Below are 24901 nucleotides of genomic sequence, written 5' to 3'. Positions count from 1 at the left end.
ACAGTAGCTGTGCTCTGTGTATAATACTGTACTGGGCATTGCTGCGTGTTCAGTGCTGTGTGCTGTGTGTATTATGGTACAGTACTGTACTGGACATTGCTGCGTGTTCAGCACTGTGTGCTGTGTGTATAATTGTACAGTACTGTACTGGACATTGCTGTGTGCTGTGTGTATAATGGTACAGTACCGTACTGGACATTGCTGTGTGCTGTGTGTATAATGGTACAGTACCGTACTGGACATTGCTGTGTGCTGTGTGTATAATGGTACAGTACCGTACTGGACATTGCTGTGTGCTGTGTGTATAATGGTACAGTACCGTACTGGACATTGCTGTGTGCTGTGTGTATAATGGTACAGTACCGTACTGGACATTGCTGTGTGCTGTGCCCTACAGGATGAATAACCATGAGGCCTGTGCTTCTATGCTGCTGGATGCTCTGGGCTCTGACATTGTTAACTGCAGTGATGCCAAGGGAAGGTAAGGGAGGTGTCTGAGAAAAATACTGACCGATGAATAAATCAAGTGTTGCCAAAGCACATACAATTAATATTTAATCTACAGCCATTTACAATACAGACACGTCATAAGACATTTACATGCAAACATGTGGAGCATTACTGGGAGACAGGACGCTGTTCCTCAGGCTGGGACAGGAGATCACATGCTGGGCTGTCTCCCCCCTCCCTCTCCCCGCAGGACCCCTCTCCACGCAGCAGCCTTCATGGACCATGTGGACTGCCTGCAGCTGCTGCTGTCCCATGGGGCATCTGGGAACGCCGTGGACCAATCAGGGCGCAGCGCGGTGATGATGGGGGCGGAGCAGGGCAGCGTCGGGGCTGTAGGTACGAGTCCCGCCCTGCTGTGTATTCTACGGCCTGCCTCGATCTGTAACTCCCTCTTTCTGAGTGTTTCGGTCTGGCTTCTCACTGTCTGGAACTGCCTATCTGTTTCTACATGCTGAGCTGTCCAGCGGTCTCCCGCTGTCACATTCTGCCTGCCTCTCAAACTGTGTCTGACTGCCTGTTTGAGCCTGGGCCGTCAGTCTCACCATCTTTCTTGATGAATTCCCATCGCTGTGTCTCACCAGTGCTGTGTTCGTTGTTGTGTCAAATTGTGTTACAGTGTTGTACCGTTGTTGTTTCAGGGGAGCTGGTAGGAAGTGCAAAGGCCAACCTGAGCCTCACAGACCACAAGAAGAACACAGCGCTTCACCTGGCCTGCAGTAATGTGAGTCACCACCCAGGGGCGCAGTTTTTAATAATGATGATGGCTGTCTCAGTGCAGTTCACTTTCAAGTGCCTCTGCATCATTACCTTCTTGTCTCAGGCACGTTGCTGAGAGAATTACAGACGCTTAAGATCCATTGAGTGACTGCACACACCTGTCACAGCTCGGGCCCAAGGGGCAGGAGCAGTGTGCATTAACCCCTCTGTCTCTCCGTGAAGGGGCAGGAGCAGTGTGCATTAACCCCTCTGTCTCTCCGTGAAGGGGCAGGAGCAGTGTGCATTAACCCCCCTGTCTCTCCGTGAAGGGGCAGGAGCAGTGTGCATTAACCCCTCTGTCTCTCTGTGAAGGGGCAGGAGCAGTGTGCATTAACCCCTCTGTCTCTCTGTGAAGGGGCAGGAGCAGTGTGCATTAACCCCTGTCCCTCCGTGAAGGGGCAGGAGCAGTGTGCATTAACCCCTCTGTCTCTCTGTGAAGGGGCAGGAGCAGTGTGCTCTGTTAATTCTGGAGAAGCTGACAGACCCAAACCTCATCAACGCCGCCAATGCAGCGCTGCAGACGTGAGTATTCGAGGCGCGTTTGTGTCTGTCTTTCTGCTGTGCGTCTTCTTTCCGGCTCTACTCTCGTCTCTGTGGTCTGTTTCTGTGTACACTGCAGTGCAGTGAAGCCTCTCCGTCTCTCTCTCCCAGTCCTCTCCACCTGGCTGCCCGCAGTGGACTGAAGCACGTTGTCCAGGAGCTGCTGTCCCGAGGGGCCAGTGTCCAGCTTCAGGATGAGAACGGTACGTGAGACGCCGGCCCGTTCAAACACGACAGCGAGACAGGCCGACGCCTCAGAAGCAGACCGCTTGCCGTCGCCCCACGCCAATATTCCTCAGTACAAGTTATGGCGTCTGCATGCAGTGTCGTTGTGTAGCGCCCTGTCTAACCACAGCATGGCAGCAGGCCTGCCTCCCTGTGTCCGATTGTCTGAGGGAGAGAAAAAGCATCTGGCTGGTCTTGTGTCTCCCGTCTCTGTCCCACTCTGACCCGTCTTCTGTGCACGTGTCCAGTTCTGCTCCTTCCACCTCGGCTCTGACACTCCCTCCCCCTCTCTCTCGGTCCGTGTCCGTCTGTGTCTGTCTCCCTGGGCCGGCTGTGTCTCTCACTAACGGGATGCTGCCTTGTCCCCCCCCCCGCCCCTCCCTGTCTCTCTCCCCCAGGTCTCACTCCCGCTCTGGCTTGTGCTCCTAACAGAGAGGTGGCTGACTGCCTGGCGCTCATTCTGGCTACCATGATGCCTTTCTGCTCCCCTTGCAGCTCCGGAGCGCCCTCCCCTGGCTCCCTCCTGAAGGCGCCGATAGCTGGGAGGGGGGGCGGCAGGGGTGCTCGGTCCCCTCCAAGCCCCGCCGGCGCCTCCGGCCCCCCCAGCGAGGGCCAGGGGGACACCACCGAGAACGACTCCGATTCCGAGACCTTCTGAGCCCGTGGCGCCCCCTGCAGGTGGCCGTGGAGGGCAGGGGCCTTTGCGGACGAGCGGGGGTTGTGGGCACGGACAGGCGTGTGTGTCTGGAAGCAGGAGGGGGGCTTGCAGACGAGCGCGGAGACACCGCCCGCCCCCAGCGTCCCCTCGTCCCCTCGTCCCCGTGGCCGGGGCTGAAGCAGATGGACTGGCCAGAGAACCGATGAGCACTTATCCTGCTTCCCCCACCAGGCGCCCCGGGCGCGGCCTGACGGGGTCGCTCCTCCGCTGGAGGGTGGGTGGGTGGGGTAGCGCCACCCATTTTAACTTGATTCAGATTTTAGGACTTAGAAGATGTGCCCTGCCTTGCCTCGTGGAAAGGACACGACCCCAGGCCCGGAACGGCAGCGGACACGGACACGCCCTCCCCTTGGAAGCGCTGGCCTGGAGCAGGGCCTGACGCAGACGCTCTTGCAGTCAGGCTGTGCTGCAGAGGGAGAGTTAGGGCCGGGCCCGTGTCCTGGGGTGGGTGTGCTCTTTCTCCTACCGCACTGCTGTGCCCTGTGTATTTATATACAGCATCTTCACACGTTCCTAGAGATGATTTTAGGTTATTTTTTAGCGCAGGGAGGGTGTTTTTAATCCCACTGGTGTTCTAAGAATATGTGAAATGAGTGGAAGTCAGGCCCAGTCCCGGGGAGGGCCCCCTCCTGCACAGCTCCGGGAACGGTACTTCGGCCGGGGACCGCAGCTTCCCTGCAGCTCCGGATTCGCTCCCGTTTTTCCCCACTGGCCATTGCTCTTTCCGTTCTTTCCTCTCTCCTGCGTGCAGTCGCGGGGAGACTTCGGTCGTGGGTTACCGCAGCCCCCTTGGGGTGACTCTTCCCGAGGGGTGAGCGTGGCCTCTGCTGTGGCCAGACGTTACGAGTACAAAAAACAAATCGCTGGACGCCCCCCCCTTGTGCCAGCACGGTGTCGGAGTGGGGCTGTATCCCCGTCCCCTGCGCCATTCACTCCTGGAGCAGGAGACCCGCAGGCTCCCGACTCCCAGCCCCCCATGAGTAAAGACCAGGAAACTGTGCTCAAGGAGCCCAGTTCACTCAGGTCTGGTTAAAAGTCTGGAGTGGAATGAAAATCCCAGGACAGTGTGCCCCCCAGGCCCGGGGGTGGATAGAGGCCCCCTGAAAATACAGCAGGCTCTGTTAGGGGCCGCATCTGGCCCCCCCCTGGTACTTAGTAGTGAATTGATCCAAGAATCTCAGCCAGCTGTTTTTTTGAATGAAATGGTTGCAAGCTTTAGCCACAGGGCTGGGCAGCTTGTTCCATGCTCCCGCCACACTGTGTGTAAAGTGCCTCTTGTCCTGACTGGAGGATCTCAGCCAGCCGTGGCCTGAAGGAAGCCGGGGTATCGGCTTCAGCAACGTGACGGGGCAGCTTGTGCCCCGCGCCCCCGGCTCGTCCACAATACTGAATATACTAGATGGAAAGGGGAAGGCTTGGTTTCAGCCCCGAGGCCTGTTGGGAGAGAACGCGCCTCCTGTGATGGAGCAGCAGAAGTGTTGCTGGCGGGTGTTCAGCAGTGGAGCTGGAGGCCTGCAGCGTGTCGGGGGATCAGCCTGCTGCGAGAGGGGTCACATGTGACACTGAGCTGTCAGGCGGGGGTCTCGGTACGGTTTCAGAAAACCGAGGTGAACCAATCCTGTAGGACAGGAAGGGTGCACCCCAGCGGGATCAGTTCCCCACCTGTTCGAATCGAGTACAGAAAGACCTATAAAAAAGAACCACGCTGTCCCTTCGTGGAAAACCCCCTGGGACCTACAGACGTGACAGGGGTAGGTGCCAACTGTGATCTCCCCTCCCCTCCTGGGGTATCTGCTTCAGCTGCAGTGTCGTGCCAGTCTTTTTCAAACGTGTCCAGTGCCTTGTACATCTCTTTGTAATTTTTTTTTGACACATGTTTGACGTGTATTTTTCCGTGCGAGAGCGAGAGTGTCCGTGTTCGCGTGCGACAAAGCAGTTTCATCCGTCTGTTTCTCTAGAGCCATTCCAGCTGGGAGGGAGAGGGGGAGAGGACCAGTTCAGTCTTTTAACCTCCCTTCTCCTCTCCCCCCTCTCTCTCCCTGAGGATTGTTAGCCAGCCTCTGGTGAAAACTTGGTCATTTGCACAAGTGCGCACGCGTGTGTGTGTGTGTATATGTATATGTGTTTGGGGGTGTGTCAATTTGAATTAACGAGGATGAAATTAAATCTTGTTTTGTAATACCTGTTTTAATGTGCAGCGGAGACTAGAAGCAAATAATATTAAAATTAAAACTTCAAGAATATATGAAACTTAAAAAAAAAATGAAACAACCTTTGCAGTTATTTTAAGAGTGCTGCAGGCGGAAGTAGAACTTCTGCAGCAGCAGCGGGCCCGGCCCATCTGTATCGCCCGAGTGCTGGCGGTGGGAACCTGTGACAATCCGACGAGCTCGTGCGCGCCTCTCGCCGGAGGTCCTGCTGCAGCAGTCCAAGCCAGACCGCCGCTCGGCCCTGCGAGTTGTGTTTTCTATGAATCGAATAATTATAATATAAAACCCTGGCTCACTGTGTCCGCCGTCTCATTCTTGCTCCTGCGCCGAGACTCCCGTACTCTCCCGGGCGCGCAGGCACGTGCCAGCTGGGGGCGGACTGCAGCTGCGTGTCCGAGTGTCCGTTTTCGCTGCGCACACAGTTCCCACGCCCTGCTCCGGGGCTGGCCTCTGGGCGTGTGTGTATATATATAGGGTATAGGTGGTAGCCTGAGACCCTTTCTATGCATCAGCAGATTTCAGGGACAGAGGGATTGGGTGTGCACAGCTTCCAGCCTCAGCTGGAGGGGCAGCTGTGCTAGGGGAAGGGTGAGAAGCACATGCCACACGGTCCTTTCCCATGGCCAATTAATAATACTTTTGGGACAAGGCAGCGCCCCCTGCTGGAACACTGCTTTCAAACCATCCCAGCCTGGAGGGTCACTTTCTTTAAAAATCTCACTCCACGCTTCCTCCCATACTTGATCATAATTGGGAACCTATCATTCTAGCAACAGTGGAGTTTTTTCCTCCTTCGGTGTAAGGAATCCTGTTTCTAACGGGAAACACACTCATCTTGTTATACTCCATATTGTAAGATGTGTCTGTGCCTATGCGTACATACACAAGTACACATGTAGGACACTATGGAATGAAGGAACAGGTAATGGGTTTATTTCATGCTGAAAAGAGAAGAAAGAAAACACAACGTTCCGAAACATTCTCTTTTCAGCATGGAATAAACCTACAACCTGTTCCTTTGCAGCCTACACATGCTGACGCAGCTACCAACCCAAAAAAAGAACAATTCTGTTTTTCGTCACCTTGTTTTTATTGTAAGTATAAATTCACGACTCGATTCAGGCTTGGTCTACACTACTCTTGTGCTTCAGGATAAGTCGAAGACCAGTCCTCAGTATCTCCACCACTCCAAGCACATTAAAAATGACACTTAAAGTTAAAATACATCAAATATTATACTTTTCTTTAATAAGAGCTATTTTATCAATAACACTCATTTTTGGAATAATTTCCGTTGGAGGTGTGGAATACAGGCAAGATACTTTATAATTTAACCAGTGTACCAACTGCAGCAGTCGTGTGAACTCGGGAGGGCAGGAAGGCAGGGGGTGCGACTCACCCGGACATGGGCTGGGGGGTCATGGGGCAACACAGGACGTCCTGGAGCACAGAGAACCATGCCAATCAGGAACAGGGCGTCTCTTTCAGGAGCTCAGGAGGAGAACAGGAAGCAGTGCCTGAAAGCTACTCTTGTGGGTATAGTGCCTATGGGACAGTAAGGTGTAGTATAGTGCTGTGTGGGACAGAAAGGTTTAAGACAGTATAGGGCTATAAGGGACAATGTGACGTATAGTATAGCACTGCGACTGGGTAGGTGGGAAAGCAAGGTGTATGACCGTATAGTGCTTATAAAGGGCAATATGCTGTAAATTATAATGCTTATGGGACAGTATGGTATAAAGGGTAGTGCTGTGTGGGATAGTATAGTGCTATGACAATATGATGTATGATATAAGACTGGGACAGGGACAACTGGGGACAGGATGGTGTGCTGGACAGCGCATGAGACAGTACGGGGCTGCTGGGACAGGATGGCGTGCTGGACAGCGATTGCAACAGTATGGGCCTGCTGGGACAGGATGGCGTGCTGGACAGCGCATGAGACAGTACGGGGCTGCTGGGACAGGATGGCATGCTGAACAGCGATTGCGACAGTACAGGGCTGCTGGGACAGGATGGCGTGCTGGACAGCACATGAGACAGTATGGGCCTGCTGGGACAGGATGGCGTGCTGGACAGCACATGAGACAGTATGGGCCTGCTGGGACAGGATGGCGTGCTGGACAGCGAATGCGACAGTATGGGCCTACTGAGACAGGATGGCGTGATGGACAGCGATTGCTGGGACAGGATGTATAGTATGGTGCCATATGCAACAGTACAAACTGTATGACCAAATAGCAGCTTGCATTTGGGCCCCCTTTTTAAAGTTATTTTAACTTTTTATTTTAATATTCATAAATCCATACAGACTATACATGCAAGAGCTCACGCCTATATGAGCTCTGACACGCAGGGTCTAAATGTAAATCCATATTCTTCTTTCATTTATAAATCAAATGAAAAAATATCTATTTTTTTTTTGCTCAAGAAGATATCCCTCCTCCTTGTTCTTCAGGTGCAGCTTAACCTGGATTGCAAACCCAGCAGCACCTTCGTAAAATCTGTGTACGGGCAAGATCTGGCCCATGTGGGGCAGGAGCACAGCCATGACCCCCGAATCTGTGTGTCCGTTTAGAGGGAGACACACTGTCGAGCCTTACTGTACCCATTTTCACACGCCCTGATACACAGTGAATATAAATTAGACTGTAAATACACACACACATTACGTGCAGTATAGCACCAAAGTTACTGGCATCGTTACAGACACACCTTTTCCTCTTGCGCTCACCGTGAGCAGCGCGGCAGAGATCCCCTCCGCTCACAGATGGACCAGCTTCTGCGACACTCAAGCATCGGAGTAAGGACGAGCCGAACTCTCCCCCGGGACATAGGAGTACACTCTCGAGTCATCAATGGCCAGCCCTGCTCTTTATTCCTACCAGATGACTTCATTACTCAGGGCGATCGTTTTACTGAACGAACTGTTCAAGGCGATCCGCCGCAGCGCTCCAGCCTGGGCCATCCCTGCTGCAGAACTCCCTTCCTCCACACGTGAGGGAAGGCGAGCTGGTGGCACTTTGTTCTGCCCAGACGTTTTCAGCAGCTGCGTCTCGCTCGGAGAGTGACGCCAGAGGAATCCTGAGGTTCTAATCCACACGCTGTGCCACGGCGTCGCCGGAGCTGGGAAGGTGTGTCTCGCAGGAGTCTGGCTCTGGTGCGTGCAGCAGTAAGGGACCGCGAACCGGAGCCGATCCTCTATCCCCCTCAGTGGGGCGCCGCAGCAGCGAGGTTCAGGTCCACTTGGCTGGTAGGAATGAGTCAGTCTGAGGACGATGAGAACCACCCATCGTGAAAGGAACAATTCTCAGAAACCGGGCTGAGATCGCAGCAAACGTGCCACCGCAACATCCCGGATGCAAGCGTTTTTTAATACAACCTATTATTATAATACACAGTGTGTACAAGCTCTGTACATACAGATTTTTTTAAAAAGACAGGTTTTCATCATGTCTTACCAGTTGAGGATTTACAGAGTGAAGAGCAGCTGAACTGGGGTGAGGACAGGCTGGTGGCGACGTCATCATTCTGCCATGCACCAGTGTCTTGCTCTCCCCCGAGCACATGATCACCCAGTGAGCCTGATCCGCCGGCCAGCTGTCCCAGCGAGGTCTCCAGCAGTGCATTAAAAAAAAAAAGAAAAGAAAAAAAAAAAGAGGTGTGCTCCAGGAATGATAGGCCATGCTGCTCCTGGTGCGAGAGAGAGCTTCCAGCAAACCTTTGTCCTTTGCAAGGTCATATTTCCCGTGCCTTCCAAATAAGGATTCTTCAGATCCCGGCAGGACAAAGCAGACCTTGCGGAACGGTGCTCCATTCACCTGCTCAGTGAGCCACGACATGGTGGCAAATTAAAACGCAAACTCTCTGCTTCATTTGTGCTTTTCCAGCTTCCGACAAGGAGTACAGCATTTCCGATGCAAAACTGAAGTCTAGCTTTCTGTCCGAGTGAAATTTCAAGTGAATCCAGTTGCCTCCTTCCTGTGGCGTCCCTCGTGTTCAGCAGTTCACGCCGAGTCCGGTCCAGTGGTCCGGAACCATGAGAAAGTACTTATCCATGGCTTCACAGAACCGGGCCCTGTAGAGTTCAGGGGAGACCACCGTCGGCATTTTGCCTGGTAACAAAACAGAAGCACCTCTTTAATGTCAGAACAGGTTACGTCCATTCTTTTTTGAGCCGGAGCCTATCCCAGCAGGCAATGGGCGCAAGGCAGGATAAACCCTGGACGGAACGCCAGTCCATCTTGTCCATCACAGTCCATCACACGGGCACACACACTCTCACACCAGGGCCAGTTTTACACAAGCCACCTTACACCCCCTCTGCAAACTGCACAGTGACCAATTCAGTACCCGCACAGTGGCGCCACCTAGTGCGCAGCTTTATACTTTAAGTCCTAATTTGAAGGGGTTTTAAGAGCACATCTATTTCACAGACACCATGAGGAAAAAAAAAAAGACGAAATACAAAAATGGTCAGACATCTATGTCCTGGAGTTTGTAATCCTCAAGAAATCGAGTAAAACACGGTCAAGAAGAGATACAACCCAAAACGGGTGATGGTCGAGACAGATACAAAAGAACCAGTTTTATAGCAGAAGTATTTACAATGGTACTTTTCCCTGGCTGCCTTTTCCCCTGGTTGGAAAGACAACTCCAGTGTGATCTGCACACTTTTGTGTGGCACCGATATTAACAAACACACACAAAGTATCACTGGGTCAATGGCTAAGGCCTCTTCTAAATTCAAATCTCCAAGACTGTTTAATTCATACCTAGAAAAACTAAAAAACTAACTTCCAAAGCCAGGGAACTGAAGCAGACAAACCTGCTTAAGTTTGGCACCCTGATTAGCTTTAGAAAAGGATAACGACAGTGAAAAGCAACAAATTTTAAAATCAGGTGACTTCCGGACATTGAAACAGACAATCAATGAGACAGAACCAGTTACCTTGGCCCCCCAGGATTCCTGTGGATTTTACAACCATTTCCAGTTTCTTGTCCCATGTGAATGTCCGGATATAATCTTTGGAAAGAAAAAGCAAACGAGTCAGTCACAGGTTGCTGTGGGGGGAAAGGAAGCAGCCATCTGATCCCTGGAGAACAGGGGTGCAACTGAATCCCCTCAAAGACCTGGTCGACCCCCTAGCCTAGAGCTGCTGGCGGAGCAGAGCCCTGACCCCTGAGCAGCCCAGTGCCCACACGTCTGTCATGAGTGAGGGATGAAGACGGGTTTAGAAACAAGTGTGCCTGGGAGCTGCAGTCAACTCGACGTGAACACCCCTCTCCCCAAGGAATGGGACGACCCATTTTCCCCTGATGCGCCGTGTAGGCGAGAGCTAAACAGACACGAGACCACGAGAAAGCAACAACAGTTACAAACGAGACGGGGCCACGCAGCCCGCCCACTCTCTCTGTCTCGTAGCTAGAAAAAACTTTACCCGAAAAACTCATCCAGCTCCCTCTCGAAAGAAACCAGGGCTTTGGCTTCAATAACACGGCTGGATTGCTTGTTCCACTCCCCAACAACCCTTTGTGTGAAGAGATATACTCTGGGCGGGGGGGGGCAGGTGAAGTTCAGAGGGGGCAGCAGTAAAGGAAATTGGCGCCTAGCGGCAGGGCGCGTGTGCGGGCGTACCGATGATGCCCACGACGAGCTCGTCTGTGGTGTCGTCGCGGCCCACCAGCAGCGAGTAGTCGATGATGAGGTGGCTGGACAGGAAGTAGGCGTCGCTGTGGATGGAGGCGCGCAGGATGGCCTTGCAGTGCGAGCGGATGTACAGCGGGCTGTCGTGCACCAGCTTGAGCAGGTTCTCGTCCAGCAGCACCACCTCGCAGCTCTCCTTCCCCGAGTCCGTCTTCACGTTGCGGTTCCGCAGCGAGCCCTTCAGGTCGAACACCTGGGGGGCAAAGGTCAGAGGTCAGCGCGGGGAGGCACCGTCAACTGGCCTCGCGGTGGCGGCGGCAGAGCAGCCGAGGTGCACCGAGCAGGCCAGGACCCAAGGAGGGCATCGCGTGCTCACCTGAGCCATTTTCCGCCCGTAGAAAAGGTTCTCCATGACCAGCAGATCCAGCTTCTTCTCCGTGTTGTTCTGGGAGTTTTTGTAGCCAATCCGATAGACCCCTAGGATCTTGGCAAGGGCAGTCGGTCTCTGAAACACGTTATAAACGATCACCGTTGGCCGATACGGAAGGCCGTCAACACTGCAGTGGTCCAGACTTCTTCAGGGTCAGTGGGTGATGCAATGGTCTGAGCTCTGGCTGCAACAGCTTGTTCCTGCTGCACAATGACAGCACTAGACCACCGAGTGGAGAGGAAAGGCGAGAGGGAAATACCTTCTGCTGCACGGCGCCTGTAATGTAGGTAAAATAGTGGGGAGCGAAGTCCAGGAAGGACTGCACCTCCAGCCGGGGCATCTGCTTCAGGATAAACCGGTCGTCTAGACAGAGCGGAGGAGAGAGCGTCAGGGCGGCCCGCACAGGTCACCGAGGGGAGTTTCAATGTGTACCTACTGCACCGCAGCGTTCGTGCGTGCAATCTGGCTAAACACCGGCCCCACAATGTGCCGGAACTAAAAATTCCGGGAGAATACATTCCCCGGGCAAGCTGCCGGGGCCAGTCGTGTGTTTTTCACACCCCGGCTCATGGCTTCGAACCTCGTCCCCGCACACGGGGAGGAAGAGGCCGTGACGCCGCCTGTGTTTGCGCCACTCGTCTTGTCTCACGTCGCAGGAAACGCAGCTCCGTGCAGGGGCACGACACTGATCCGATTGGAGGAGAGGCGTTCCTCAAGCCAGCGGTCCTGAACGACCCGCCCCCACACCTCTGCGGCGCCAGTCCGAGCCGCGCCGACCGCGTCTGACCGGTCGCTGCGACAGTCAGCTGGGGACGCGACCCGAACCCGAACCGGCGAGCTCACAGGGCAGCACGAGCCACGCAGGATGCCATGGGCGGTCCTTACCTTCGGTGGCGTAGAAGACGGCCCCCGACTTGCCCCCGCGGGCCTGCCAGTTGACGCAGCGCGAGAGCGAGCGCACAAAGTCCTCCTTGCTGCTCTGCATGACCTCCGCCCTCATGGCGTGGAACTCCTCAGCGAAGTAGATGCGGCAGTAGAACTTGGCGTTGGCGTCCGAGAACTCTGGGAGGAGAAGCACGTCACAGGGGAGTTTTAAGCTGGGGGGATTTGTACCTGAGCGGCGAGGACGATCTGGCCGGGAGGGGTGGAGCAGGCGGGGGTCAGACACTCACGAAGCTCGATGTGTGGGTTCCCTGCTTGCTTCTTCTGCTTGTCTCCTGCGTCGCCGTCTTCTGAAACCGAGGGCAAGAGGCCAAAAGAAAGAATCGGCAACAGGCAAGAGCTCTGGTCTTTACAGCTGTAGAATGAGCTTCTGATTTACCAACTAGAAGGGTAACACTCTGCCTGGAGCTCTCCCAGGTAGCTGGGGTTGTTCACAGTGAGAGGGGTCACTGACTGCGTAGAAGCACTCAGGAGAGGTCACACAGGGGGCAGGGGTCACACTCACTGAGGGTGTCTGTCTCCACGTTGCGGCCCAGCTGGGTTGCTGCTGTGTCATTCTGTTTGGCAGGGCTGCTCATCTTCAGTCGTCCCTCTCCAGCACTGCAGCCCAACACAAACAGAATCAAGTGCCTCGCGTTGTTAGTCTACAAACACTTCTGTAGTAATTGCAGAACTGTGATCCGCTTAATTATTTATTTTATTTAACAATCCTGAAAATGACTTGATCATAATTGCATTTATTGTGAGCTTTCCATCCCAGAGAATCCCCTGTGTAGTTTGAGGAGTCCTTTATGGGAGGGTACCGATTCATCCATTTCCAAAGAGCAGTATGACCTGTGGGACACACAGCAGCGGCCCCGCTGAACAGCAGATGAGGGGAGGAGTGAGAAACTGCTGCACCAGGTGATTGAAGGAGGAACATGAGGAAGAACAGGCTGTTAAATTCTTCCTGGGTTTATACATCAACACTGGGGTTTACACCCCTTCCGTAGTTATTGCACCATGGGACCTCTAATAGCAAAGTAGTCAGGACCTCATTTTAATGTCCACGCAGGGCAGCGCCTTCTTCAGCTCACTGGGACGCTGATGTGGAAATTCTGGTCCAGAGGGAACCAACAGCAGCAACAGCCTGGCTTGGCTTGCAGGTGTCCCAGCCCAGCTCTGGCCAGGCCCTGCTTTGCTGAGCTGCCGAGACCTGGCCAGAAAAGCGTCATGAAAACCAGGCAGGGCTGGAGGTGCCGTGAGCCCTACCTGCCGAGAGGCGCTGGCTCCTCTGCTGTGGTCTTCGCGGCGGGTTTGGCGAGCTCCTCCAGGGCCATCTTGTACTCTTTACAGCTGAGGAGACGGAGCGTCATCAGGGTGGCAAACAAGGCACTTACTGCACCCTCTCAGGCCCTCAGACCCAAACTCACGCCCTCCCTCAGGCCCTCCCCCGGGCTCTCAGGCCCCCAGCCCCCCCCCCATCAGGCCAGGCAAACTGAGGGACAGGGGAGACGGGCTCCAGCCCCCAGAGGGAGACGAGTGCAGGTCCATACCTGAGAGCGAAGGCGATGATGGAGCTGGGCTCTCTCTCGCACACGGCGATGGGCACCCTCTCGTGCTCGTACATCAGGTAGTGCTTGTCCGGGTCACTGCCACAAACACGACAAAACACAGGCAGGCAGGCCGCTGAGCACGCCGGCCCTCCGGCAAGCCCACCGCGCGCACGCGCCCCCCGCGGGCCCCCGCCTGCCCGAAGACAGCGCTCGGGCATCCCAGCGAGGTCGGCCGAGGCAAGGAATATCTGCGGGCGTCGTCCGCCAAGTAAACACGGCTTATCAGACGTTCCAAGGTTCCTGTGCAGAGTCTGTCAGAGCCCTAACAATCGGACATGAGAGTAAAATAACTTACAAGGGGAAAGGAATGGGGTTGTAGCTGTTTCCCGGGAGCAGGTTTGCAAGGATGGCCTTCATGGTGGACCTCTCCTTCAGCTGGCTGTCGCCAGAGCCCAGCAGGTGCCCGTCGAACACGTCTAGAGAGGACAGACCGTCCGTCAGAGACGGCGCACCCGCGGGCAGAGCCCAGTGCCCGGCGCCCGGCGCGGTACGCACCCTCTGTCAAGCTGGCGGAGTCCAGGTCGCCGGGCCCAGCCGCGCCGGGGAAGGAGGGGCCGGCCGACGGAGGCTCGGAGCCGGCGTCCCCCGGCGACGGCAGCTGGAGCGCGGAGGACGAGGTCACGCTGGAGGACATGTTGGTCAGGTGGCGGTCCTCTGACGCACAGGACACACAGAGACACAAAAGAAGAATGATTCCTCCGGCGTGGAGCCTGGGAAAGGGGGCGAGTTCAGCTGACACCAGTCGTGACCAGTGGAGCAGAGCTTGGCTGTCCTACAGATTTTTGGAATCGGTCAGCCAGTCGCATACTCAAGGGCCACTTAGGTCCAATAACGTCCCTCGTGGCCCTTGGCCTGGGGGGGGGGTCTTGGCGGGAGACTGGGGAGAGCGGCAGACAGCGGGGAAACGAAGCCAGGTGCCCTGAAACCAAGACGACCGCCGAACCGGACCTGCCCTCACCTTTCTCTTCCTTCTGCACGACGGGGGAGGGGTTGCGCGGGGAAGACTCCAGGACGCTCGTCTGCGAAGACACGGGAGAGTCGCGTGTTCACTCTCTACGGGAAGGTGACCAGTGTTCCCCGAAGCCCGAAAGTCAGACGAAAGAGGACACGGTCACCTGGACGCTGCCCGTTCCACTGGGCACACGATGCCTCGCCCCTGCCGGAAGAGCAGCGGACGGGCAACACCTGCCCGTTTCTCGACCTTTACGAGCCAAGCTCTGGAACGCAACCAATGTCAGCAAGAGGGACCAGAAGAAGCTAATGGAAGCGTAAGCGTTTGCAAGACATGCGTCCTGAAAGGGAGACCGTGAGACCAATAAGATCTGGCCTGCGGCCACCGCTCGTGCCTCTGGGACCCCCCCCTGGCCCTCGCCCAGACGACCCCTGCTCACCTTGCTCTCCTCGGTCTGCCGGTGTTTCCCCGGGCTGGGCGGGACCGACGGCCGCTTCCTGCCCTTCTCCTGCTGGAACAGGTCCTGCAGCCTGCGAGGGAAACAGCGCGCCGTGAGGCTCTCTCCGCGACGGAGCGCAGAGGAGGACATCAGGGTCCTGACTCGAACCCTGCTAACTGGAACTAGAGGCATCAGCAGGCGAGTGACTGGGAGACGGTATCTAATTAAGAGAGATTTTCTTCTTTACCGTCACGGGATGGGGGGGGAGAGAGCCTGGGGCCTGACTTTAGGCAGAGCCAGGAAAGCTCATTCGGGAAGTATTTCGGCAGACGGTTTTTTCGTCTTAAGCGAGGGCCGCTGCGGGGAGCGATCTACCCTCCTCCTCCTCCTCACCGGGTGTTCCAGGACTGCAGCATCTCGCACAGGCCCTGCTTCTTCGCCACCACGGACTCCAGCCCGGCCTGCAGCTGCTGGGGGGAGTCCAGGCCGCAGGACAGCAGGCGCGCCTGCAGCTTCTCGATCCAGTTGCGCAGCTCCGCCTCCTCCATCTGCGGACGCAGGACGGCGCGTCAACCCACTGCGATTCGCAACGGACACGGGCCGGGAGCCAGCTCGCTGGCCCCAACACGTTCACGCCCCGTTCCTCGAGAGCCAGAGGGTAAGAATTTACCAATCTGGTGTTTTAAGATATCACGGTGCATGAAATGGAAATAAAATAAAAATCTGCGCATGAAATAGTAATGTGTACCCCCAGTTTACTTAGCACAATAAAGGAAATAATTCGAATCAGGTGATTGAAGGTCAAAAGATTAATACAAGTAGGCAGCTGCATCAGCATGCGCAGGCTGCCGAAAGGAGAAGAAAAGGAAACAACGTTTCAGCTGTGTGTCACACCTGAAGAAGGCTCCACAGCCGACACGTTTCCTTTCTTCTCTTTTCAGCCTGGAATAAACCTTTACTTGTTCCAAATGTATTAATTATGGATATACTGTAGGGTCTCGACGTGTGCAAATTTAACATTTAAAACTTCAGTCTGGCCAACAGGGTCTACGGGGAAAAAAGAGCAGAACTGGGTTAAACCAAGCTGACGGCGGTTAACCGCAATTTTCACGTTGGCGACTGAGACTGCGATTGTGAGGGGAATATAGCTGGTGAGAGAGTCACCCCCGGCCCCCTGCCCAGATACCCTCTACACAGCATCTGCATGCCAGCCGGCCCTTGTTTCTGCAGGTCCTGGCTCTGTCGGCAGCGTGGGGATCGATAGACCAGAGACAGCGCTACAAGCCCTCCGACAGCTTTACTGCCTGTTTCTTTACAGTGGGGCGTGCCGATCACAGAGCCAGACAGAGAGTGCAGGCTGGATGCAGAGGAGGAACTCCTGTTTATTTGCCTCATTCATGAAATTATCATGATTGATGTAAGTTTGTGACTACTTTTAGTTGATCAATGTTATTTAAATTAACAGAAAGCCAAGGCATTAATACCTTATCATGTCAAGGAGGGTTACTTACGTACTATATATACACGCTGTAGTACATTATGTAACAGTACAGACTTTATTACATGCAAATGTGGCTGTTCGTGACAGTTCTCTACATTCACAAGGGTTCGGGTCAGAGACCCTACTTTATAATGGTTTCATAACGCAAAAATCCAAATTAATTTGGTTTGCTTTTATCCTAATTAACTTACACTTGCTGTGTATCACCATTTCTACAGCTGGCTATTGTACTGGAGCTCCAGTACGTGGGTGACGTTTTTGCTCAGGAGTACCACAGCAGTAGCTCACCTCTGATTCAATCGCACAAGCCTGACCCTGCACCACACGGCCCAACACTTAAAAAAAAAAAATCACAAACGTCTAGAAAAGGAAATTACGTCTTTCTGGGCGAACAAGTCTTCCATCTTCTCCTCCCGCGTCTTGCTGAAAGTGTCGGTCTTCAAGGACGTGAGGCGGTCGTCTATGACCAGATAGACCTGGGACACCCTGGGGACAGAGCACAGGGCCAGTGAGGGACACAAGCGAAAAAACGTGACAAAGCCACATCCAACGACATCACTTCCTCCTCAGAGCTGGTTTCACAGCGTTAACAGGAAGTGTGGCCTCAGAGCTGCTTCTGGGAACAGAGCAGAAAACGGCAGACAGTTCCTCTGAGCTTTCAAGGGAACCAAGGAAAGCCAGCCTGGTCTGTGGGACGTTTCTCAAAGGATGACCAAGCAATCTAGAAAGTAAAAATAAACAAGAAAGCACGTACTTCTGGGAGAAGTCTTTGAGATCCTGCAGCAGCGTGGTCTTGGAGGGGCCCTGGTGTTTGATGTAGATCTTGGGCGGAGGAAGGCAGATCTCCAGCAGTCTTACATGAGTGTAGCTAAGAGTCACACAGGGCAGGAAGGAAACCACAGCAGGACACAAAAACATGAGCATCCCACAGCTACTACATTAAAGCAAACTCTGCAGCTCTATAAAGGCTTCAAACTTAATTAAGTAACTCAAATCATCATCCATGAACCCTCCATAATTTAAAAAGTACAGAGCTGCAACACACCGATTGATCTGGAGTTGATTTTTATACGGTGGTTAGTATTGATGCAATAATATGTAGCTGGGGAAGATGGGAGGAGGCTGACCTGAAGGAGGCCACCATCTGGTTGTAGGAGAAGTACTGGTGGTAATCCTTGTGCATGGAGTGGCCGCAGGGTTCGGCGTTGGCGCGCCGTGTGTACTGGTGACCGTAGAAGCGGAGCTCCAGGTATTTGGCGAAGGACATGGACCACGAGTCATTTGACAGGGGAACCACTGGAGTCACCTAGAAAGAAGGAGTTGCAAAACTCTGCTGTGCTCATGGGTTCTCTGCGGCAGCCGTCAGCATTTATTCATAATGTCTTCGCTTTAGATGGGTTTGCCTGCCGTCACCTGCTGTTATTCACCTCCTCCTTCCCAACCCGCCCATTCCTCTGCCGCCCTCTGCCTTTGCACCTCCCACTGCTCTGCCCCGCCCACTCCTGTACTGCCCCTTGCCCCGCCCACTCCTGTACTGCCCTCTGCCTTTGCACCTCCCACTGCTCTGCCCCGCCCACTCCTGTACTGCCCCTTGCCCCGCCCACTCCTGTACTGCCCCCTGCCTTTGCACCTCCCACTGCTCTGCCCCGCCCACTCCTGTACTGCCCCCTGCCTTTGCACCTCCCACTGCTCTGCCCCGCCCACTCCTGTACTGCCCCTTGCCCCGCCCATTCCTGTACTGCCCCCTGCCTTTGCACCTCCCACTGCTCTGCCCCGCCCACTCCTGTCCTGCCCCCTGCCCCGCCCACTCCTGTCCTGCCCCCTGCCTTTGCACCTCCCACTGCTCTGCCCCGCCTACTCCTGTACTGCCCCCTGCCCCGCCCACTCCTGTCCTCCCCCCCTGCCCCGCCCACTCCTGTCCTGCCCCCTGCCTTTGCACCTCCCACTGCTCTGCCCTGCCCACTCCTGTACTGCCCTCTGCCTTTGCACCGCCCACTCCTCTGCCCCGCCCACTCCTGTACTTCCCTCTGCCCCTGCGTTGCCCACTCCTCTGCCCTGCCCTCTGCCTTTGCACCGCCCACTCCTGTACTGCCCTCTGCCCTGCCCACCCCTGTACTGCCCTCTGCCTTTGCATTGCCCATTCCTCTGCCCTGCCCACCCCTGTACTGCCCTCTGCCTTTGCGTTGCCCAGTCCTCTGCCCTGCCCACCCCTGTACTGCCCTCTGCCTTTGCACCGCCCACTCCTCTGCCCCACCCACTCCTGTACTGCCCTCTGCCCCACCCACTCCTGTACTGCCCCGCCTACTCTCCTGCTCCACCCCAGCCTCTAGCTCCCACTGCCCTGCCCCGTGCACTTCTGTACTGCCTTTCCCTTTGCACCCTGTCCATCCCCCCCGCCCCCGTACCTGCTTGCAGACCCTGCACCAGGAGTAGTTGAGGATGGTGTGCTGGTAGCCCGGCACGGGGGAGTCCAGCTCCTTCAGCACGATCTGAACGCAGCCGCTGCCGTGCACGAAGCGCCGGATGTGGTGCACCATGGGAGTGTCGCAGAACGCGCTGGGGCACTGGTACGAGGGCCTGCTTCACACACAGGAGACAGAGTGCACGGCAGCTGCTGGTTACCCTCGGCAACCGCCTCGCACCTGGCTGCAACGGCGTTCCTCTGCCGCTGCGGCTGCACACCATCCTAGGGGGCTTGTAAACTGAACCCCAAAACTGCAGACCTGCCGACGGGCTTAGACATGGAAACGCTTCTAAACGGGGGTCACTTTGGAAGACGATCTAAATGTGTCAGGATAAAGCAGTCATCACCGAGCGCTTTTTAAACACTCCCCTGTTCTGACAACTCGCCCATGGCTCATTTTTCTTGCATGTGTTTGTATTACCTGAAACAGTATCTTTCCAAAAACACCCCAAGGGTCAGGTCGTTCTTCCCGTAGAATTCCATGGTAACGATCCTGGGGAGAAGGAAGGGAGAGGGAATAACGTGATCCATACTTGACCTCGCCGCACCCCAAATTGATCCAGTCGTTTTCTTGTGGCAACTAACCCCTCCCTCCACCGGACACCCCCCCCACCGGACACCCCCCCACCCCCCGACACCGAGAGCCACTATCCTGGAGCGCTACCACCGAAGCGAGAGGGCGGAGGCGTGTACCAGGGGCTGACGCAGGGGTGGGGAGCGTTGATGGACTGCGCCGAGGAGCTGCTGAAGAGGACGCACAGGCGCTGGTGGTTGACAGGGTTCAGGCAGTCCATCTGCAGGACCGAAGCACATGGTTACCCCCTGAGACACCCATAGCGCTCGTGCCGACAGGCCGGTGGCACCGGTGCGCTAGGCTTAAACAGGCCGTCTCGTACAAGCGAACGCAAGAGCTCGCTTCATTTCCTGAAAGGGCACGAAATGCACAACCACAGCAACACTATCCCTGCAAAACTCTGCTAATCAGTGACCACCACTGATCTCCATTCATTCAACACCTGCTGCGCATCCCCGGATCAGCACACAACCGAGTTAAGAGCTGCCAGCCGTTATCGGCAAAGAAATAAAAGCGGCGATAACAGAATAAATAAACAAGGGTGAAATTAGTTAACTTTTTTTTTTCTCAAAGACGCGATCCACTCCCCCGTGCCGGGCTACCAGCACACCATCCTCAACTACTCCTGGTGCAGGGTCTGCAAGCAGGTACGGGGGTGGACAGGGTGCAAAGGGAAAGGCAGTACAGAAGTGCACGGGGCAGGGCAGTGGGAGCTAGAGGCTGGGGTGGAGCAGGAGAGTAGGCGGGGCAGAGGGCAGTACAGGAGTGGGCGGGGCAGAGGGCAGTACAGGGGTGGGCGGGGCAGAGCAGTGGGAGGTGCAAAGGCAGAGGGCAGTACAGGAGTGGGCGGGGCAGAGGGCAGTGCAGGAGTGGGCGGGGCAGAGGGCAGTGCAGGAGTGGGCGGGGCAGAGCAGTGGGAGGTGCAAAGGCAGAGGGCAGTACAGGGGTGGGCGGGGCAGAGGGCAGTACAGGAGTGGGCGGGGCAGAGGAGTGGGTAACGCAAAGGCAGAGGGCAGTACAGGAGTGGGCGGGGCAGAGGAGTGGGTAACGCAAAGGCAGAGGGCAGTACAGCTGCTGCTGAAGTGCTCCATTAAGAGCTTCCAGCCGTTATCGGCAAAGAAATAAAAGCGGCGATAACAGAATAAATAAACGAGGCCGAAATGAGTTAACTTTTTTTTCCTCAAAGACGCGATCCATCCGCCAGTGCCCAGGTGGCCGCAGAGCGACCGGGGCCGCCGGCCTCACCTTCGCCGCCCAGACCATCTCGTTCTGCGCCTGCCCGCGGTCCTCCTCGCCCTCGCCCTTCGGGCCCGCCCTCGCCGTCTGCTCTCGGCTCTGCACGAAGGGGTCCACGTCCCTCTGCCGGATCCGGCCGCCCCGGGCCCGGAAGTCCGCCAGCATCTTGGCCAGGTCCTGGCTGCTGCCCAGGTGCTCGGCGATGCGGGTGCTGGTCAGCTGATGGGAGGGCAGCACCTCGATGGCCCGGGAGGCCGCGCTGCCGTTGGCGGCCTGGGCGGGGGCCGTGTCCTTCAGCAGCTGCCTCTTCCTGCGGCTGTCCAGCTCCTTGAAGTCCTTGTTGAGCAGAGGGGAGAGGTAGACCAGCTCGGGGAAGTAGTCCCTGCTGGGGCACCTCATGCCCCGGGGGGTGAGCAGGAACGGCTCCCGGAAGGAGATGAAGGGCGAGATGCAGAGGATGACGTCCTTCAGCTCCTGCTTGAAGGCCGCGGAGTGCGACTTGAGCCGGTCGTCCGCCGAGGCCACGTGCTCCGTCACGTACAGCCCCGTGTCGTCCTGCAGGGGGTCCCGGAAGAGGCGGGGCCGCGCCTCCGAGTCGGGGGCCCCCCCAGAGCCGCCCCCCACATCCGCGGCGGCGTCCTTGCCGTCGGTCTCGTCCTGTGGGTCAGCGATGAGGAAAGGCAGCGACGTGCCGGACAGCGGCACGGGAGAGATGGACACCAATGTCCGGTGGGGGGATGCGGTGTCCACTTCGGGGTCCCCCGGTCTGGGGGAGGATGTGGCCTCGGCCCCAAAAGCAGGCACCCCTTCCTGGGTGAGGCTGCCGTCTCTCGGGGAGCCCTCCAGTTCGGGGATGGCAGGCAGTTTCTCGGGGCCACACTCCTGCTCCTTTGGGGCGCCCCCCCCGTCTCCGGCCTGGAACAAGTCGGGGCGCTCGGCCCCGGGCCCCTCGCCCTCGATCAGCGAGTGGAAGGAGCCGCTCTTGGCCAGGCTGGGGGGCATAGCAAACTCGTCCATGAGGAAGGAGATCTCCAGCTGGGAGTGGTACGCCACGCACGCCATGAAGACCAGGATCTCCTTGACCCGCGCCAGCTCGTACTCCGAGGCGCCCCGCAGCTTGACGGTGCAGCCCAGCTGAGGGGGGCAGCCCTCGAAGAACATGAGCGTCTTCGACTCCTCTGGAGACGGGGAAACCGGGGCGAGAGGGGGGATCAAGCAGACACACAATTAAAAACCACGTGATTCTCACCATCCCGTCGCCCATGCACGACACGTCAGATGTTACCTGAAACGGTACACAAAGGCAGAGCAGAAAGGCCTGCAAGAGCTCGTCATTCACGTCACTACAAATAATGAGGTTATCTGCATTAGGAGTCCGATCATCCATCGGTTCTGCTCCTGAATCTCACAGCCAGGCCCTGTGTGATGCAATGCTGTGCCAGTGTTCTCTGCAGCCTGCAGCGCACACGCGCTCTCCCCAGGTGCTGGCTGCCCCGCGGGAAGGCCGCGGGGGGGGGGGGAGGGCCTGTGTGTGCTGGTCCTTACCGTTGGCCAGCTGGAAGGAGTGCAGGTAGAACTTGTGGCAGGTGCCCAGGTGGGGCTTGGTGAGCAGCTGGTCCATGGACATCACCAGGTCTCCCTGGGTCATCCGGCTCACTCGGTCCAGCACTTGCTGTGGGAAGAGCACAAGTCCACCTGCGTCACCGGCCGACTGCTTCACCCTCCCGGCGGCTGCGTGCCACCCCCGTACTGAGCTACACGATCAGCGCCAGCAGGGAATCGTCCCCATCAAGCAAAGAGATCGATTAACCAAAAAATCGGATTCTTTAAGAATCTCACATTTGGTGCAAACGTGCCACCATCTCCATTTTAAATCCATGAAGGTGCACGAGACTGTCCGTTTCCATTACACTCGGCAAACAGAGTCAGGACGCACGGACCCACTGACGGCGGGGCAGGCAGGCAGGCAGGCAGCTGCGCAGGCCCCCCTCCAGCAGGGAAAGGAAAGGGGGCTGATCAGCTGCCGATCCATGCTGTTCCCCACCCTCGGGCGTTACGTACAGGCTTGACATTGATGACCAGGGTGATCCCGTGTTCGAGAAGCATATCCTGGGCTATCCTGGACACCGTCTTCTCCACCAGCACCAGGTTGGGTCGCACATCCACGATCCGCTGGACGTAGTTCTTCAGGAACTCTCGCTCCTGCCGGGAACATTTTAAGGTCACCCCAGGACTCTAAGTGACTTTAAGTTCCCGCTTCTTAGACACTAGTGGACCTCTAGAATACAGTCCTCAGGCACACAAAGACACACAGTGCGATGGGCATCACTCACAGAGCACACATCAACAACCCTCGTACTGACGTGCAAGGATCTACTTGTAACACCCTCCCAGAGCAGCCCCTGCAGGGCAGTCCAGCCGGGACACGCTGACCAGGACTGACCTGCAGCACGATGGGATCGATGCAGGTGAACTTCGTCTCCTCCCTGTACAGGTACTCGATGGAGCACTTCAGCAGCAGGATCTTGGGGTTCTTAATGTGGGAGTTCATCTGCGGGCAACAACGAGAGACACCACCACTGCGCTACCGCTCTTCCATTACTCCTGCGGCCCTTTTTAACACGCAGAGGATCGTTTTACCACCCCCAAAAAAATATTCAAGCCTCTACTGCTCTGCCACATCCCTGTAGAGAGGTTCACAGATATTCCAAATATTCCAGTATGGGAATGACATTGGAGGCTGGGCAGGAAGAGTTAAAGCCTCTCTTTCCCCCGGAGTCTAAGCCAACTGCTTGAAGTCCTAAGAATGTCATGAGATACAAAACTAACAAGCCAGCCGTCCCTAAGGCAAATGATTAACTCTTTGATTAAAATAGCCGGCCTGTGCAAGTGCCCTTAGCTTTCGGAAGAGCACGACCAGACACAACCAATGGTTTCCAAACGCTCAATGACGCTCCTTACCTTTTTGTGGGCTATGTTCTTGGTGCAAACAAAGCCATTCACAACAGCTGAATCAAACTTCTTCCCTCCGGGAATCTGTGCCAAAAAACAACAACAGCAACCGAACACGTTGCACTTCAGCTTGAACTCAGGAGTAATGCTTTGATAAGAGCCAAGAACACACTAATCCTGCAGGAGCAGGACTGAAGATCCCTGCAGCAAGGGGACTGGGAAACGTCAGGAGAAGGAGAAGGAAGTAAAAGATAGCCGAGTCAACGTTTAATCTGACATTCCCCACCCAAGAGAAGAGGGACTCCATGCCGCAGGTCGGTCTCATCTTCCCGCCCCGCGGCGGGTCAGCGCCGGCCTCACCTTCTTGACGTGCACGAACTGCCGGATGTCCATGTCGTCGTCGTTGCCGCGCACGTCCGGGCGCACGGTCTGCACCACCTGCCTGACCACGGGCACGATGACGTCGCGCCAGGACAGCGACAGGGACTCGCTGTACAGCAGCTGCTGCAGGAGCGCCATCATGTGGTTGTGGTTGGCAGAGCTGCATGCGACAGAGCGATCAGAGGACGTTTCAGAGGACCCAGACACGAGGTGTCATTTTGAAAATGATATCTTTAATACACTAACACCCAAGGAGGGCGGCACGATGGCGCGGTGGTCAGCATTGGGGCCCCATGTTCAATTCCAGACCTGGGCCGCTGTCTGCATGGAGTTTGTATGTTCTCCCTGTGCTGCTGTTGGTTTCCTCCAGGTGCCACAGCTTCCTTCCACAGTCCAAAGACATACTGGTAGATGAACTGGCTCCTGGGAAAACTGGCCCTGGAGCATGTGTGTGTTTGTGGATGTGTGCCCTGCGATGGACTAGCGTCCTATCCAGGGTGTACCCTGCCTTGCGCCCACTGCTTGCGGGGATGGGTTCCCGCATCCCAGATGACCCCCCAATTGGAAGAAGTGGTCAGGAAATGGATGGGTGCTACTTCTTTAAACACTGGCTTCCAATGGAATGGAGTGATGCTAAATAGTAAATTACGCGAATTTACTAATTACTACTGATTCGGCTGATGATACAGGCCAAAACAACTTCCTTTGGAACAGCAGGGTGGCGATATGAGTGCAGGACCTCAGCGGTACGATGGCAGCACCCCACCTGGGATTCGAACCCACAACCTGCCAGTTTCAGCGCACACCCCTCAGGGGCGCTATCTGAGGA

At 56.0% G+C, this 24901-nt stretch overlaps 2 protein-coding genes across 13 annotated transcripts in view; one reads left to right on the top strand and one right to left on the bottom strand.

The window, feature by feature from the left end:
• The window catches only part of ankrd44 (ankyrin repeat domain 44), a 34110-nt gene extending 28861 nt beyond the window's left edge, over positions 1-5249 (top strand). For 7 of the 9 annotated variants that reach the window (XM_069196465.1, XM_069196470.1, XM_069196468.1 and 4 more), the window contains 6 exons: positions 398-481; positions 701-846; positions 1149-1231; positions 1706-1788; positions 1918-2009; positions 2430-5249. In XM_069196465.1, the coding sequence (XP_069052566.1) occupies positions 398-481; positions 701-846; positions 1149-1231; positions 1706-1788; positions 1918-2009; positions 2430-2689 (748 nt within the window). In that variant the 3' untranslated portion in view covers positions 2690-5249. Of the gene's footprint in view, positions 1-397; positions 482-700; positions 847-1148; positions 1232-1406; positions 1657-1705; positions 1789-1917; positions 2010-2429 lie in introns of those variants that run through there. The other 2 variants (XM_069196472.1, XM_069196473.1) reach the window with 2 other exon arrangements.
• Positions 5250-6025: 776 nt separating this feature from the next.
• pikfyve (phosphoinositide kinase, FYVE finger containing) overlaps positions 6026-24901 on the bottom strand; it is a 31843-nt gene continuing 12967 nt past the window's right edge. The window contains exons 15-42 of one of the 4 annotated variants that reach the window (XR_011191230.1): positions 24052-24232; positions 23701-23775; positions 23183-23290; positions 22801-22941; positions 22285-22411; positions 20749-21917; positions 19623-19723; positions 19351-19422; positions 18871-19045; positions 17593-17771; positions 17220-17333; positions 16843-16951; positions 15358-15512; positions 14965-15055; positions 14532-14592; positions 14069-14227; positions 13869-13989; positions 13514-13609; positions 13230-13313; positions 12484-12578; positions 12209-12268; positions 11922-12098; positions 11296-11399; positions 10983-11111; positions 10598-10859; positions 9911-9985; positions 8421-9074; positions 6026-8228 (exon numbers count right to left, since the gene is read on the bottom strand). Coding sequence is in view for 3 of the 4 variants with exons in the window: in XM_069196307.1 (XP_069052408.1) it covers positions 8959-9074; positions 9911-9985; positions 10598-10859; positions 10983-11111; positions 11296-11399; positions 11922-12098; positions 12209-12268; positions 12484-12578; positions 13230-13313; positions 13514-13609; positions 13869-13989; positions 14069-14227; positions 14532-14592; positions 14965-15055; positions 15358-15512; positions 16843-16951; positions 17220-17333; positions 17593-17771; positions 18871-19045; positions 19351-19422; positions 19623-19723; positions 20749-21917; positions 22285-22411; positions 22801-22941; positions 23183-23290; positions 23701-23775; positions 24052-24232 (4336 nt within the window). In the remaining variant the exon portion in view is untranslated. Of the gene's footprint in view, positions 9075-9910; positions 9986-10597; positions 10860-10982; positions 11112-11295; positions 11400-11921; positions 12099-12208; positions 12269-12483; positions 12579-13229; positions 13314-13513; positions 13610-13868; positions 13990-14068; positions 14228-14531; positions 14593-14964; positions 15056-15357; positions 15513-16842; positions 16952-17219; positions 17334-17592; positions 17772-18870; positions 19046-19350; positions 19423-19622; positions 19724-20748; positions 21918-22284; positions 22412-22800; positions 22942-23182; positions 23291-23700; positions 23776-24051; positions 24233-24901 lie in introns of all 4 variants that reach the window. The other 3 variants (XM_069196307.1, XM_069196309.1, XM_069196308.1) reach the window with 3 other exon arrangements.

Source organism: Lepisosteus oculatus, chromosome 12 (genome assembly GCF_040954835.1).
Source record: "Lepisosteus oculatus isolate fLepOcu1 chromosome 12, fLepOcu1.hap2, whole genome shotgun sequence".
Classification (NCBI taxonomy): Eukaryota; Metazoa; Chordata; class Actinopteri; order Semionotiformes; family Lepisosteidae; genus Lepisosteus; species Lepisosteus oculatus.
This window is presented reverse-complemented; position numbering and strand designations above follow the sequence as displayed.